Source organism: Tursiops truncatus, chromosome 9 (assembly GCF_011762595.2).
Source record: "Tursiops truncatus isolate mTurTru1 chromosome 9, mTurTru1.mat.Y, whole genome shotgun sequence".
NCBI classification, from domain to species: Eukaryota; Metazoa; Chordata; class Mammalia; order Artiodactyla; family Delphinidae; genus Tursiops; species Tursiops truncatus.
Window position 1 is genome coordinate 31,414,054 of NC_047042.1, and position 17,606 is coordinate 31,431,659.

The window sequence follows — 17,606 nt, forward strand, 5'->3', positions numbered from 1 at the left end:
TCTTCTCTTGAGAAGGTTGAACAGGTGTTTGTATTCATGATGTCAGTGATCTCAAAAAAATCCGACTCTCCTTCTTCGACCATCCCACTTTTTCTTTTCATAATAGGAATTTTCTTTGTTAAGCAAAATAGATCTGTCTGGTTATAGATACTATGGGAAGATGTAGGTGGGACAGTACTTGAGTGTCAGATATGACACCTTCTTAACCCCTTGGGGTCAGTAGGTGTTGGTTTCAGTAGAGATTGACTCTGGGTGCCTTGAGGAACATTCTCTTTTGTGGCAATGATTTCTTAGGGAAAAATTTTTTAAAATCCGGCCCAGGAAGTAATTCTGATAGAGAAAGTCCCTAATACTTTTTCTTGCCTGACATTCAGCAAGTGTGGAATGGACTCTGGGTTGTCCAAGAAATCGTGGATTCTGGCATTGTCAGCTGACTTACCATCATTTCTTCCCAGCATGGTGGGAAGAACTCAGACTCATCCTTCTGCCTGGGCTCTGGGTCCTACCTGTCCTTGGACACTTCCCATGCCTGCTTTCTCAGTTCCTCACTCTCTGTTGGCTGTTCTCCTTTCTCAAACAAATGGTTCTCTCGATCTTAAGAGGACGAAAGCAAACCTACCTTTGATTTTATATCTCCTTCTAGGTACTTCTCCTTCCATCGTGTTCACTTTACAGCCAAAGTTCATGGCCTTCAGCATAAAACCAAAACTCTATAGCAGCAATAGACAGGCCCTGACTGTTCTGTCCTCGGCTTTATCTCTTGCCGTTGCCCACTTCCCTGTGCTGCTCATCCTGCTGAGTTCCAGGGCCACTCCTTTTCCATCAGAACCTCACCTTGGATATTACTTCTCCCAAGATGCCCCTGAATCACAGATCAGGCTAAGCGGCTCTCACTTGTGTTGGCAGAGTAGCTTAAAGATGGATTTTCCTAAGCCCACTAAGTATGATGTGCTTTTTTTTTTTTTTGTATATGTGTGTGCTGTGCATCTCCTGTTTGTCGTGGGATCGTGTTTGAAAGATTCCTGTAGAGTTTGTCTTGGTTCTGGTTTATTCCATGCCCTAGAAGTTCACCAGCCTTTAGCAGGGGTAGTCTGAGGTTCACACTAAAAATTGTGTTTTCCTCAGGTCCCTCCAGACCAAGCAGGGCGGGGCAAGGCAGCGTCAGCCTGGCTCAGGGTGGGAGGTGGTGGACAGGCCTGCCCCAAATTCCCCAGGGACATCCTCTTCCTGATTTGGAGACACGCGTGCGCCCCACCTTCATGAAGCCTCGGTCTAGAATATTCTCTGTTTAAGGCGGAGGTTGATGTAAGGGTGTATGTAGGAAACCCTCAGAAACAAATGACAGCCCCAGGGATGGCAGTAGTAGCAACTTACATGAAAACTGATTGTTCGTGTCCTCTGTCATGTGCAACATGCCTGGGCCTGGGATCGTGCTGGCTCACGTGTGCCTGGAAGGTCATGTGTGACACCTCACCTGGCTTAGCACATGCCAGGTATGCATGGTCTGCACCTCTTGAACCGCTAGACTCCACATGTTTGTCTATTTTATGGTTGTTGGACACATTTAACACATTTTCCTTCAGGAACCATGTTATGTGTGGAGTGGTAGCTCTCGGCAACTCAGTGAATATGCCATTCAATATTGAGACGTAGATGGGGATAGATAGAACTTGTGCATTTTTAAAGTCACATCAATATACGAATGCAAAATGATATTATTTAGATAATATTTCTATAAGAAATGCTTCCAGTTTTCCATCCTGAAATCCCAGGAAACCTCTTCCACTGTTGAAAAGGAAGTAGGATTTTCCAATTACAGGATGATACTAGTTGCTTTTGAATCTTGAGTCACAAATATTTTGGTCAAAACCTGATTAAGGAGTGTGGGTTCTATCTCTCATATAGAAGATTTATGGTAAGCTTTATTTTGAAAAACGTCGTTGGAATAATCTCAAACTCATTACATAATTCTCATGAAGGAATTTTTGCTAAGAGAATTTTGGGAACCCCTGCAGGAATACCAGCTAAACCCAAGTTTCTAGAAATTATACTGGACCTGACTGGTATAAAATGAATTCTACCGCCCAGATAATGGCTCTTGTGTGCTACTTCCTAAGGCTTTTTTTGTTGGAAATCAACCCTACGTGACTGTTTAGCCCTCTCAGAGCTGAGAGTTTGTGTTGGGAGACCTTCTGCGGTGGGGAATTTCCTGCTGCTTTTCTGATGCAGTATGAATTGTGTAAATGATTGTCAAACAGTTGGCCAGGTTGGAAACTGTCACTAAGACTGTACTAATTATTTCTTAGGGGAAGATGAGGAAGTGAGGGTGACCGTTGGTCGCTGTTATTTTATTTAAGATATTTTCAAAGTTAACAGCTCTTTAGAGTTTGATATAAGAAAGTCATTCATGTTGGATTTTAGAGACAGGGAGGTCACTGAGAGGAGGGACTGCTGCAGGGAGCTGGGAGGATGATGGAAGAGCTGAGGGAAATAGCTCGAGTATAAGCAGGGTCCTTCAGTTGAACTGACTGCAGAGAACAAGCTAATGTCTTGTGCTGTGGTCGTCCGGGGATGGTGGCTGATAGCAGAGCATTCCCTGAAGTTTAAGGCCCTCAGTTAATTTATTCAATGAAGATTTATTGAATGCTTCCTATGGACTGTGTTGTGTTCTAAGTGTTGGGGATGGAAGCAGGAACAAAACGGGCAGAAATCTCTACTCCCGTGGAGCCTATAGTCTAGGAGGGGAGAGGACAGGCAATTTCATAAACAAACAGATTTATGTTAGTTAATGGTGGAAAACTTTATGCAGATAAATAAAGTAGGAAATGAGCGATAGAGATACGGGTCAGGAAGGGCCTCTTCAGGAGGTTGACAGAGACTTGAAGGATGTGAGGGAAGAAGCAGTGTGCAATGTGAGGGAAGTGTTCTAGGATAAGGGGACCGGCAGGGCAAGGCCCAAGACGGAAGCATTAAGGCAAAGCAAGAGTGACTGGAATAGAGGAGAGAAGTGAGAGAGGTCAGCCCCTGTAGAGACTTTGGCTTTATACTGAGAAAGACAGAGAGTCAGTTGAGGATTTTGAGCAGAGGGGGGACATGATCTAACTTACATGTGAACAAGACCACTCTGGCTCCTGGGTCGAGGTGAGAGATCCTGTGGCTGGAGCAACAGCAGTTGGAGTAGAGGTGGTGAGAAATGGTCAAGAGGGAGATATCCCTTGAAGGCAGAGCTGATAGGATTTGGGAGTGGACACAGCGTAGACTGTAAGGCGGGGGGCGGGCTGTTGGGCTCAAGGATTACTTCCAACTGGAAGGATGGAGTTGCCTGTAGTTAAGCGGGGGAAGCCTGTAGGGAGGGCAGGGGTTGCTTTTGGTTTTGGTGGGGGTCGAGTAGAATGATCATGTGTCCTGTTTGATGGTTAGAGGGACAAGGGCAGAGGACCAGAGGCTTTTGCCGTTCCTGTGTCCTCACAACGGCACCCTTAGATATTGCAGACCTCGTGCATTCACAAAGACTAGGCATTAGGATTCGACACACTAGGATTCGCAGTACGAGGATCCGGCACTTGCCTTGGAGGGTTACGGGGTCAGGCTTGGGCTGTTGGCAAGCAGAGACCTTGAGAAGCAGCCGTGAGAATTCACAAAGGGGACCCCCGTTGTGCCAGAGCTTCCTGCTGGAACAAACCCTCAAGGATGGGTCTTCCTTCCTGGGGCCACTTCCTTTTTTCTTCTCTTTCTTATGTCAACTTGTCACTGCCATTGGCGGCTGAGTCCAGCCAGGCTTTCTCTGTCCCCTTCTCCAACCAGAGTCTCTCTTTGTCTCTTCTTCACTGAGCAGCACAGCCCCCTTTGGTAACAGTGGGACAAATATGCAAGTACAGTCCTCCCTTGGTATCCGTGGGGGATTGGTTCCAGGACCCCCATGGATACCAAAATCCACGGACGCTCGAGTCACTCATGTAAAATGGTGTACTGCGTATTACAGCTGATTCTTTCCCTTATTCTCCCTTGCCCCACCTGTTTCGTTACCTGTTTTGATCTGACAGGTGAGGACTTTGTCTTCACTGAGTTGCACTGATGTGTATTTATATCATAAAATAATCAGAATTTATCTCATTTTGTAAAAATACATTTACTGGGGAAAGAGAGTCTGGTACTTCTGGGCCTTTGGGCATTAAGCCGGGGAGGGGCCACAGTGGTGAGGCAGGAAGGGGAGTCGGGGAATGTCACCCTTCTCTCTTCCTTCCCCCCTTTCAAGCTCTCCCACTGCTTGCCTGTCCCCCTCAGTTCTGCTCCCACGTCCCTTCTCTATGCCAGGTGCCATGCAGGTACCTGCTGGTGCAGGGCCGACCTGGGACTCCCTAGCGGAAAAGAAGAGTCTTTCTGAATTCTCGAGCAGGAAGTGGGAGAATCCCTGAAGGTGTGAGTCTGGAGAAAAGCAGGACCAGATCAGGGTTTTAGAAGGAGAATCCCGGCATCTCTAGGAGATGGGGTACAGGAGGAGAGGCAGAGACAAGTTGGTTAGAAGGTGGTTAAAATAAGTTGTGGAGGTGAGGGCCTGTCAGCACGGCTCGTGGGGAGGAAAGTAGGAGAGCAGAGCAGAGGAGGATCTGGTGACTGGAAAGCGCTGGGAGTGAGTGCCGGAGGCGGGGAAGGGCTGCAGGGTGACATAAAGCTGAGTGGTGACAGGCGCTGGCAGAACCGGTGAGGGCAGGAGGCAAGAGGATGTCAGTGGAAGTTACGTCGAGTTTGAGGAGCCTGTGAGATTCCCATGTGGGTGAAGATGTTCTGGAATGGCCACTTAGAGCCACACTGAAGTTAGATGGAAACACAGGGTGAGCTCGGGGAAGATTCAGGGGCTAGAGAAGGACTTGGGAGCTCTGGGTATAAATTACAGTGATTGAGGGGATAAAAATGGGACACGGGCTGTGGGACAGCTCTCGGGAGAGCATCACTCTGTCTGTCTTACATGTATTTCCTTTAGAAACGTTTCTGCCAAGGCATGTTTTGTGTTGGAAGCGTGATGAAGGATAGTTTTGCTTGAACAGAGACAAATTATTTGTCACTGAGCTAGCAACAGCTTGGCCATTACTCATCAAATAGCCACGATCAGTGACATACACAAGAGCTTCCCTTGGAGTTTTGAGTTCCTTTCAGCAGTTTGTTGAAAACACATTCGTGACAGAATCTGTGCTAATGCAAAATACGTCATGCACGTTACCTCGTCCTTCAGGTGCTGCTGGGGGCTGAGAGGCGTGAGTGGGCACGACCCGCTTGCGCTTCAACACAGACACAGATGGGACGTTGAAGCCCTTGTTTGGTGCTCTTGTGTCTAATGCTCCTGGCTCCTAATTTCCTCTCAGATCTGTTTGTCACCTCAGCATAATCTTATAAACCTAGTTTGGTGGCTTATGTTATAAAGGGTTGCAAATCTCTTCTCAGTGTAACTTCGTGTGTGTGGAAACCTTGTGAATAGATCATTTTAATAATAAGGCTCGTTGTTTGAAATCTTCATTATCAAGGTCATGTTTCAGATGCTTTGCTGCGCTAGGAATGAGATTATTTGACAACATGCCCACTGTTTCATATCCAGAACCTGCAATTCTTGTAAAGGCGGTAGTTTGTAATTCATTGCTCTGACTTGAAGGGTGGGATTTTTTTTTTCTTTTGAAAGGGTTTAATAACATTTACAGAAACAGGAAGCCAGTGCCAGAATTGATTCGACTGGCTTTTCTTTTCTTAAAGAGAGCATCTTCCTAGCTGTCTTAGGAGCCAGGAGAAGCCCTCCTGCCCCGCGAGGCTCGCGCTCCAGCTGGCCCACTGCAGTTCCCGAGACTGAAATCAATCACTGGACTGCCAGTGCCGTACCGCCACTCTGCAAGGCAATTACCACCGATCCCCCCCAGTCCACAGGTGTTGAAAGGAATTGCCTGTGGAAATAGATCTGGGAGACAATTACATATATTCACTTGGCATTAGTCGATGTTTTTTTCCTTTGACCAAGTCAGGAAAAAAAATGTAATTTTATAAGATTTGTCTGAAGTAGATAATTTTTTGTGTTAGCATGTACATTCGTGCGGTGAAAATTTTTCATGAATTACATTAGAAAGATGATTTTTCTAAACACACTGATCTTATACTGTGTATTATGTTGTATGTCTCCTTAGTTATTTAACACATGCATAATTTTCCTCTCAACTGGGCTGTGGTCTCATAAAAAAGGCCAAAGTGCTTCTGCTATTGTATTGAACGTAATTCCTATCACAGTATTAGGCTTATAATATACCGTTTCATAATAAATCTGTTTGGGCTGAAACTCAGATGTAGTGGAAAATTCATGTTTCATATTTTTGGAATCTGGATTTCATTTAGACCGAGCGGGAATGTCAGTACTTTACGTGATATTCGCCATCCACTTGTGCTCTGTGCATGCCCGTGTTTATAACTCTGGTGTGTCAGGATTATTCTGTGGTATCATTTGGAGAGCAGTACGCAGCCCTCAGGATTTAATTGATGTATGGGAAAGACGTTCTTGCTAACTGATTTCGAAGGAACAGTTGGGCTGCAACAGAGCTGTGATCCGATGACATTATTGTCACCGTGTTACTCACATGGGCACTTTCACTAACGTATTAAGCAATAATGCTATTATTTACCATGTATTCCCCATCACTTGGTGAATAAATTTGAACAGCCAAAGCTGAAGAGTAATTTATTCTTTGTTTTTCAAAGATCTCATCAGAAAATTGAAGACTCAGAAGAGAGCAGCGATGAAATTCTTTGTCGTCTAACGTCTGCGGTAAGGCCATGTGATTTCCCTGCCCAGGGGTGCAGAAATAATGAGGGGTCTTCGAAGGGCGGCAGTCTGGGTAGTGGTGTAGAGAGACACTTGCCCTATGGCTGGCTGCTCATCACTGTGGGAGGCCCACGTCAAGGCAAAAGGAGTCAGTGGCATTAACTTGTTCTACTCTGATGCAGCCTCACCTGCAAGATCATAGATGCTCTTGGTGGAAAGTTCCTGGAACCTTAGTGGAGGATTTTTTTTTTTTAAATACAGTATGACTTAACCTAGGGAAAGTTGTGACCTGCTGCACAAAGGAGAAGAGACTGTATGTTTCATTAGGAAAAAACAGATCACTCCAACCAACAAAAGATCAAGTCCTCAGTTTTTAAATGTAGTAGATTGCAACATTTTCATTATGTCTTTTAAAGCCATTAATTAGAGTCAGTAATTGATTTGTTGGTTGAAGGAAAGCTTATCCCCTTCTTCCTAGAAAAAGCTGGCCATGGTCTCTAATCATGGAGCTCCGGTTTTTGACAGGCTCTAGCAATCCTATCTCACAAAATCTTTATCCATTGGCTGGGCTTTCTGGAAACTTTTCTAGCCTTACCAAAGATTCTTGAGTTCTTCTTTAACTGCATTCTTTAAGCGGTGCTTGCCTGAAAGTCATGCTGGCTTGGGTTATATATGTGGAATGAAACTGATCTTACACAGTTCTTACACTGAGTCTTGGCATCTGGGCACAGCTTGAAAGTTAAAAGTTGTTTTTCCTACTCTTTTGGAATGTAGCTTAGAAAAGTAACTTTTGGCTAAATACAGTACTCAGTGGTATCAAACTTCACATGAAATGAAATCTTGACAGTGTGTTATGAAAAAATATTTAACATGACCTTTGCAGTTTAAAATATTGACCAAAGAGGAGTGCCTATTAGGTGCAAAATTGTTAACAGCCATCTTTTTAAAAAAAACACTCACTACAGACCAAATGCTATGTTAAACATTGTGTGTGTGTGTGTGTGTGTGTGTGTGTGTACATACACACACACACACACACATTACACTTCACAACAGCCCTGTGAAATAAGTGGCGTTATCTCTGTTTTACAGACATGAAAGCTTCTAGAGGTTAAGTAACTTGCCCAAAGTCACCCATCTAGAAAGGAACAAAGCCAGGATCTAAACTTAGAATTTTCTGCTTCCTAATCATGTTCTCTTAACTACTACACCTCAGTTTTTGATAACGTAATGCAGTTGGTAGGTAAGTTTCAGAAGCAGCAGACAGGTAAGATGTGGTTCCTACAGCTATACCAGGAAGATAGGCACATTAAAAAGTTAACCTATAAAACAGTTGGCAATTGAGCATCAGAAATCATGGTGTATAGGTAGTAAGTCCAAGAACCGTAGCAGAGAGCTTCAGTGAAGAGACGGGGCTTGAACCATCATTGAAGGCAATCAGGATGTGAACAGGTGACAAAGGATGTGTACTCTAGCTGTAGGATTTATTGTGTGCAGGCAGAGGAATGGGAAAATACAGTGGGAAAATAGTAGACCCATCTGGTTACAGAGGAAGCACCTAATAGAGAAAAGTGAAAGACTTTGTGAACAACAGATTAACATGATGAAGCAGACATTTAAGAAACAAGAAGATGAGTTGGAAATGGGGAGACTGGTTGAGAGGCTGATGAAAACCTATTATAGTTTCTGGAGGTTTTTGGGGGAACCAAAAGAAAAATGAGTTCAAAAAGGAGCATAAAGAAGTTTTTAAAAGTCAGTAGGACAGGGCTTCCCTGGTGGCGCAGTGGTTGAGAGTCCGCCTGCCAATGCAGGGGACACGGGTTTGTGCCCCGGTCCGGGAAGATCCCACATGCCGCGGAGCAGCTGCGCCCGTGAGCCATGGCCGCTGAGCCTGTGTGTCCGGAGCCTGTGCTCCGCAACGGGAGAGGCCACAACAGTGAGAGGCCCATGTACTGCAAAAACAAAACAAAACGAAACAAAAATCAGTAGGACAGGTACATGTAGAGGAGGAGTCAGATAACCGAATGGAAAAGTGAGGATACTCTTAGGAAACTGAGTAAAATGCATGGAAGGAGAGATGACGTAATTTTGCACACACTGAGTTTGAGGACATAAGGATGTAAAAATATTCGGGAAACACCTGGAGACGCGAATCTGGAACTCAGAAAGGTCAGGGCTAGAGTTATGGGAACCAGTCCAGGTTGCCGATTGAAGAGCGTAGTGGAAGATGGAGTCTTGGGCAGCACCCATGATAAGAGGGCAGTAGGGAGATGAGAGGACAGTGAGAGGTGGAAATACTGAATGGTTTATACCATGAAAGTTCAATTCAAGAAAGCCTCTAAAAAGGAGGGTGGACAGCAAAGTGTTGGCTATGTATTTGGTTGAGGTAATCTTGCTAGAAAAAATCTCCAAGCTAAAAGACTGAGTAAACTGAGGTGAGGTGCTAGAGTGGGAATGAGAATAAAGGGTAGAGGAGAAAAATTCACGTCTTAATTGATGGCTGATCGGCCTGGAATAGTGAAACTGTCTTTGAACTGAGAACGTGGACCTTGATTCTTAGTTCTTCCAACACTATGACCTTGGCCAAGTTGAGTGCTGGACTAGACAATATCTAAGTTCTAAAATTCCTCTGTTCGTTGTATAAGCCATTTATGAAGGGACTGTTGTGCTTCACCTCTTCACAATGTAGTTATTCCTGTTGGCTTTGGTATGAAAACTCTGTTACCTAGCTGTTAACACCATGTAGGAAGGGAGATGTTTGCATACATCAGTCAAGTAACAGTTGTCATCTAGCATGACCTTTAAATGCATTAAAGGAAAGCAAAAGTGACGTCTGTAATGCAGACTTGTTAAAGTGCTCTTCAAAAGGTTTGTGTAATTAGGGGGCACTGGAAAGGGGGCAGCAGTTTCCCGCAATAGAGTTTACTGTACTGCCCTGTATATTCACCTCCTTTTACTCAAACTTCAGGGTTTTGTACGTTGCTATCTTTTTTTTTTGCGGTACGCGGGCCTCTCACTGTTGTGGCCTCTCCCGTTGCGGAGCACAGGCTCCGGACACGCAGGCTCAGTGGCCATGGCTCACGGGCCCAGCCGCTCTGCGGCATGTGGGATCCTCCCGGACCAGGGCACGAACCCGTGTCCCCTGCATTGGCAGGCGGGCAGACTCTCAACCACTGCACCACCAGGGAAGCCCTGTATGTTGCTATCTTTAAAAAAAAAAATCCTCATTTTAAAATAGTTTATTTCTTAGTCTCAGGTTAATCAAGAGAAAGGTCCTGTCATCTAAAAAAATAATACCTAAAATTCTACCCTGGAAGAAAACACTAGTGAGTTTTCATATTAAAGGAACATAGGAAGACAATGTGTATAGAAATAAAAACGTCTTGATAATTCAGTCAAGCACCTGACATCTGAAAACCTAAAGAAGAAAATTTTGTAAGAAGTTTTCAGCTTAAGGAAAAACGACATGGCTATAATAGACTCCTTCCATTATGTACAGTCTACAGAAACACTCTGGGCATTATTATCTGAAAATCCTCTGGCTTTCCCTGCGCTACGTGTGGTTTCTGCCTTAACGTCTTAGCTTCCTTTTTAATATCTTCTGACCTTACACATTTTGTTGACTTGAAAATCTTCTCTTCTTCTTTTCCTCTGAGTCTCTGTTAGTCTGATAAAGCTGGCAGACCAAGAAGGGCCCTTGGATGACATAGTCTCCCAGTTCCTGTCCTTGAAGTTCTGAGCATTATTTTATTTTATTTTTAAACATGAATTCTCCCAGTGTATATGCCAAAAGGAGTGTTCAGAGTTGATGACATAGATTTTATATACTTGTTTTACAATCCAGGATAAACTAGACATAGGGAAGAATTTATAGTGAATGAAATATTGCTTTCAAAGTCATAGTTCTTAGGATGTAAATTTAGGAAATAAGCTAAACTTTGAGGCATTTTAAAGAACTGAGAAGTACTTGGGCATCATCTAAAGACAGGAAGTGGAAACATGGACATCCTTAAATAGGAGATAAAAACTGATTCTGGACTTATAGCTCATGCTTCCTTAAAATCAACATCCTAAACAAACCATTTTGGGCTATTTCTGGTACTTCGGGCTAAATTTTCTTGATGGAAATTGTAGAGATAAGAAAACACAAACATCTGAGTGAAATTCATGATTTTTATTCACATGGTCAAACCACTGAGGTGATGTGAGTTAGGCTAAGTTGTGAATTTTACATAGTAAATGCTTATTTGATGCCATGGTTATATGAGTGACGTTTATAAAAGGACAGGGGTAGGGCATGTGGCGTGGCCCTCTGTGCTACTTGGTCCAGAGAAGTCAGCCATCACTTGGATGGTAGAAGAGAACAGTGTTGAGTGTCTACAATAAACGTGAACCTGGCGGTGGTAGTGGCGAAGAGTTTGTGGCCATATCTTGAGAGATGAATTCAAATGACAAATCAAGCATACAGAAGTTAGGAAGAGAGGTCAGTGTGGATGAGAACAGAATCTAATACCCGGGAACCATTTAACTAGACACTCTTACACCCTCATATTCCTTCTCAAAGCTGATGTAGTTGATAATTTTCAGCAGTTTAGATTTCTCTGTTGGTACGTTTCTGCTCTGTCCTGTTGCTTATTTTCTTCAGCTCCTCAAACTTTAATGTAGAACCTCTGCGTTTGATGCTCTTAGTGGTATTTTCCAAATTCCTTCTCATGGGGTATATTATCACTCCTCTGAGAAATACCACTGAGCAATCAAACCCAAATTATAAATGGGGTGACTGCTGTAAGTTCTAGAAGATCTTGAAGCAGATGAAGCCCCAAGAAGCCAATAGCCGTACTAAGATGTATAACTTGTGGTGAAAGTGTTAGAGAAAAAGATATCTGCTATGGAATTTTTTTTTTTTGCACCTCTCTAGGGGAAAAAAAAAAAGATGTGGTTATAACTGCAGCCCGTTGTCAACTTCGCAGAAAGGTTTTTCCCCGCTCAGTGTCCAGAAGTTGGACATAACTCCATCAGTTTTCACATCAACCATGAACTCGTTCTCTCATGCTTCCTAGCATTCTTTCTAGTAAAAGTCATCTTCTCATTTTTTCCCTATGTGGGATCCTGCTTTACTGGTAAAAAGGATCTGATTTTATTCTCATTAACTAAGAGCTGCACTTACCCTGGGCCTCTGATTCTTCTCCCGTGTCATCTTTTCCTTAGATAGAATTCTCTTGGGAAATACTTCTCATGGAGGCCCAAGGAACTGAGTCTTAATGAACAACCAATTGTCTTGTATCACCAAAAGCATGATACTAGGAATCTCAAAGACCCCAACTTTCCAAGATTCTCTGTCTTGTCAACTCTCTCATTCCCCTCACGTGCCTGTTCTCGTATCTTGCTTTCAGTCATTTAAAACTCCTCTCCTTTGCCATGTCTAATCGTTCACCTGAACCTTCCACTATTTTCTTTATGGTGTGTCTTTCACAGGACTCTGTCTACACCCTTTCCGGGTCAGGAAGCGTATAAGGTGGCCAGGATTCCTTTAGTTTGTTCTTCTTGATGAATCTACAAGTTGGGTTGATACGTTGGAGAAATTCCTTGTTGAACAGTAGTATCTGAAGATAACGGTGACAGCTTTTTTTGATTGGAAACGTTCCCATTGGTACCAGTTCAGGAAGCAGAAATCTCATGGGATTTGAGTTTCGCTGGATCTCTAAAGAGTTAGAATTTTGGAGACTTATTTAAGAGGTGATTCGTCAAGTTAGTTAGGTCTAGAGATAATTTTAGGGAAGGTGGGGAGAATCTGTCACATTGAGTACCTGATGAGCACAGTCCAGTGATGAATTTTGCCACGTTTAGAAATGCGGTTTTTTAAAATGCTGAAATACTAATTTCCACTCACCGTTTTTCCTGGCTATCTGCCTCTTCCTTTCTGAGGAATGGAGAAGCAGTGTAGTTAATCTCCATTTTCTAAGTCTACCACAGACTTGAGTGGGCATGTTTGTTAAGAGAATAAAAGTGACTCTGCCAGCAAATGACTAACCTTCTTTCTGGCTGCCACAGGATTGTGAACATCTTATATTTCTTGTCTTTAGGGAACATAAAATTCTTATGTGGAATTATAGCCTGGCTCCAGCCCTTCCAGTGGCTTCAGAGCTACTATGTGATTTGGGGAAGGGCCGGGTAGATTAAGTTTTGCGAAAGTGTCAAGTGAGGCCCTGGAAGACAGCTCTGGTTTCAAAGAGCATTAAGAAGGCCCCAGAGGACTTGTAGCACATTCTTGGTGTAGTATTCCTTGTTCTTGGTATTCATAAGAAGCCGTGGGGCTTGTTAGTACCTTCCCTCATTGTGCTTTAGAGCTACCCTGATCAGCTGTTACAGTGTTCAAGGTGCCTTTGGCCCTGGATTTTTAAGTCTCTAGGACCACTTGGAGAACTGGTTAAATAAAGCTCCTTCAGTTTCCCTCAGGGAGGATCTCACAGTAACATGCCACAAAGCCCATGATTGTCAACATGTGAACAGAGAGCTGAATGGTATTTTTCTCTCCTTTGTCAATAAAAAAGGCTTAATTTGTTCTATGTCTATCATACATCAAAGTGATTTTCTTCATCCTGGGAATAGATCCCTAAATACTGAAAGATACAGATGTACACGCACACCACTTTTTAAAATAGTTATTAAGTTATTGTCTCTACTTCCAAAGAAACCATCTGCACATGCCCAGATCATGTGGTAACCTAATTTAACTGTAGCCTTGTCAAGTTGGTTTTGGTGAACAGCATAATACATGTCTTTTGCCTACTGCAATGAGCCCAGTGTAGGGGTATTTATTTAAAAGCATTAGTTCAGAAAGATGTCAGTGTGCAGAACCCATTCAAGAATAAAACGTGTCTTGATGAATCCCTTGTTAATAGGGGAAGTAGTGTGTGATGCTTTTTGGGTATCTGTTCCCAAGATGGAGATAATAATTTTTACCTTCAATACACATAGAAAACATAAGCATTTTTAATTGACAAGGAATAGAAATAGATCATTTAGCTATCAGTTTGTATATAAACAAGGGAAAAATAATCTGAAAAAAATATATATGAAGTGAATCACTTTGCTGTATACCTGAAACTAACACAACATTGTAAATCAACTATATTCAGTTTAAAAAATTTAAAAGTCCAAAAAAATTGTATATTCTCAGTTATGGGTTTGTGAAGTGTTGCTGTGAAACCCTATCTGAGGGAAGTGGAAGGAGCTTTAAAAGGTGATCCATGAATATTTCGTGTTGGGTTTCTTCTTTGTGCACTTGTTTAAAATAGAACTTATTGCTGCTTAGATGAAATGTAATTTTGCATACTTACCTCAATGGCATAGCTTTAAATAGTATGTCCATATGTGAAGCAGGACCAGCAGGCATATAAAAAAGTGAAAACTACTTGAGTTTTTGGTGGTAATGGAATAAGGTAGATTTTAAATTAGTTTGTTATTTTATGTTGTTGTAAAAATCAGAATATAAGGAAATTTTATGTGGATACTGGGTAGAAATTGGGTGACTCCTATATTTGTAAGTGTTAAAAGGGTGGTAAGGGTTTCCCTGCTGGCGCAGTGGTTGGGAGTCCGCCTGCCGATGCAGTGGACGCGGGTTCGTGCCCCGGTCCGGGAAGATCCCACATGCCGCGGAGCGGCTGGGCCCGTGAGCCATGGCCGCTGAGCCTGCATGTCCGGAGCCTGTGCTCCGCAACGGGAAAGGCCACAATAGTGAGAGACCCGCGTACCGGAAAAAAAAAAAAAAAAAAAAAAGGGTGGTAAATTTGGTAGTGAGTTGTCATTACTGTGGATTATACTTGGCAAATTTTAAAAGTTTATCTGACATTTTGGATTAACTTGAATATAAAGACTTAATAACTTTTTAAAATTCCAGAATAAAAAAGATGCCCAGAATGAAACCACTTAGAAATAACTCATTATTAACACTTTAGTGTTTGTTACTTTCTAGGTTATTTTTCTTGCGTGTATATTTTTTGTAAAATGTGTAAAAAAAAATGACCATTTTATTTTGTGGTCTGTTCTTTTCACTTAATATATTTTCAGTGTTAACAGTACCTCCTACAACATTTGTAGGGGTTCATAGTACCCCATTCCATGGATTTATCATCCCCTGATTTTTTGAACATTGTGGTTATTTTCCATCTTTTCTATTGTAAACAACACAGAGATGAGCCTTTTTTTTTTTTTTTTTTTTGGCTGCACTGCATCTTCGTTGCTGCGTGCAGGCTTTCTCTAGTTGTGGTGAGCGGGGTTGCAGTGCGCGGGCTTCTCATTGCAGTGTCTTCTCTTGTTGCAGAGCACGGGCTCTAGGCGCACAGGCTTCAGCTGTTGCAGCACACAGGCTCTGTAGTTGTGGCACGCGGGCCCTAGAGCATGTGGGCTTCAGTAGTTGCGGTGCGTGGGCTCAGTAGTTGGGGAGAATGGGCTCTAGGCGCGTGGGCTTCGGTAATTGTGGCACATGGGCTCAGTAGTTGTGGCTTGAGGGCTCTAGAGCACAGGCTCAGTAGTTGTGGCGCACAGGCTTAGTTGCTCCACGGCATGTGGGATCTTCCCGGGCCAGGGATCGAACCCGTGTCCCCTGCGTTGGCAGGTGGATTCTTAATCAATGCGCCACCAGGGAAGTCCCAGAGGTGAACTTCTGTGTGGGAAAATTATTGAGGAAACTTGCTCGCAGATGTTAATTTATTAGCCTGTTGTTCAGAAGACCAAGTGAGATCTGGGTAAAAGGCAAAGAATGGGTGGTTTTTGCTGAGTTCTTACTTGTGCAGGCATTCTGCTCATGCTTTTCATGCACTGTCACATTTCAGCCTCGATAGCAGAGTGTACTGTCATTTGCATTGGAGAGATAAAGCATTTGGAGAGAGAAAGCATTTGAGAGTCCACATTAATTAAAAATAATAATTTAGGGTTCAAAAAGCAATTGTCTCTATTATCTTCACTTAAAATGCTTCATAGTTACTGAGTTTGGGATTTGATTATAACGTTCCCTTTTTTTTTAATTGGAATATACTTGCTTTACAATGTTGTGTTAGTTTCTGCTGTACAGCAAAGTGAATCAGTTATACATATACATATAACCACTCTTTTTTAGATTTCCTTCCCATTTAGGTAACCACAGAGCATTGAGTTCCCTGTGCTACACAGTAGGTTCTCAGTAGTTATCCATTTTATGTATAGTAGTATATAGAGTTCCCTCCTTATTTGAAGAAGTTTAGAAAATGAAACCTATGCAGTTATATTAAACAGCATTTTAATTTTTAACCCGTTGGAATCATTAAATAGTGTAAACATGGCTGCATGGTTTAGTAATTTAGAAATTTATTCCGACTGGTTCTCAAGTCTTCAGGTTCCATTGTGTGAACTCAGAGGTGTGCCCTAGTAAAAATGTTACACCAGTTAAATCATGTTCCAGGACTAGACTCTATTAACATGTTACTATGAAACCCTAAAAAGATGTTGAGGGCTAGCTTTTCAGGAGGGCTCTGAGGATCTGTGTTGTCATTCTGTGGTAGGTAGAATGGTCCCAAAGATGAATGTGCTGCTTGGCACCTGTAAATATTACACTACATGGTAAAAGGTACTTTGCAGATATAAGTAAGGCTGCAGACCTGGATTGTCCGCATGGACCCAGTCTAATCCAAAGACCTTGCTCTGGTAGGCATCAAAGAGAAACAGCAGAAGAGAGAGTAAAGAAAAAGCCTAAGCACGAGAAGGATTCAGCATGGTGTCACTGGCTCTGAGAAGTAGGAGTCCACGTGCAAAGATCAGAGAGAGGCCTCTAGGAACCAAGGGCAGGTGCCAGGTGACAACCAGAAAGGAAATGGGCACCTCAGTCCTACAGAAGCAGGAACCAGGTTCTGCCAACAACCCGCATGCACTTGGAATTCTCTCCTAAAGCCTCTAGTAGGGGACACTGACCTGCCCATGCCTTGGTTCTTGGCCTCATGAGTCTCTAAGCAGAGGATCCAGTTGAGCCGTGCTGTCCCTTGACTCCTGACCTATGGAAATATGAGATGATAAATGGATGTCCTCTTTCTTAAGCTGCTAAACGGGTAGTGATTTGCTACGGCAGAAATACCAAATTAATACCCACTCCTTGTTGAATACATATTTGCAATCCCTTGATTCATTAATCAGCAGTTATGTCTCAGATGTCAAAAGCTGCCAGGCCACAGCTAGTCAGTTGATCCCTCTGAAGTTTCAAAGTGAATTTTTAAAGCTAAAGTCTGTCTTTCACACATCTGTAAAAGCTTCGGAATTCTGTGGAAATCTCAAAGCTTATTTTTAAAGCTTTTAGAAGTACAAGCACTGTAGGCACTGTTCACAACTTTTCGGTGAAACATATCAGTCCCTTTTATGCTAGTTGCCATGTGGGGGCCATGTAGGTGGAATGTTATAAGCAGAAGCATTACTGGTTGTCAGGGAGTTCAAAATTTAGGTGGGAAGAAGGGTCTTAAATATATGAAATATTAAAGCAACTACAGATTGGACTTTGCTCTTATAATTTATTGTTAAGCTCAACTATATTACTTACAGTAATGTGATGATGATAGCTAACACTCAGATAGTACTTACTGTTTCAGGCACCATTCCCAGATGTTTTATAGGTATTAACTCGTTTAATGTTCACAGCAGTCCTGTGCTGTGGGGTGGAGAGCTGTGATTCAGTCTCAACAAACAGAATCCAAGAATTTCTCTCAAGGTTGGCATAGGAGATTTCCTAGTCCTGTTTTAGGCTTTTGGATCTTGCGTTCTGAATCTTGTTCTTCCGGGAAGCCCTCCTGTG

General features: G+C 42.8%; 1 protein-coding gene across 4 annotated transcripts in view; it reads left to right on the forward strand.

The window, feature by feature from the left end:
* Positions 1-17,606, forward strand: part of RAPGEF5 (Rap guanine nucleotide exchange factor 5) — a 219,690-nt gene that overhangs the window by 55,714 nt on the left and 146,370 nt on the right. For all 4 annotated transcript variants that reach the window (XM_019928544.2, XM_019928553.3, XM_033862968.2 and 1 more), the window contains one exon: positions 6,730-6,796. In XM_019928544.2, coding sequence (XP_019784103.2) covers positions 6,730-6,796 — 67 coding nt within the window. The remainder of the gene's footprint in view (positions 1-6,729; positions 6,797-17,606) is intronic.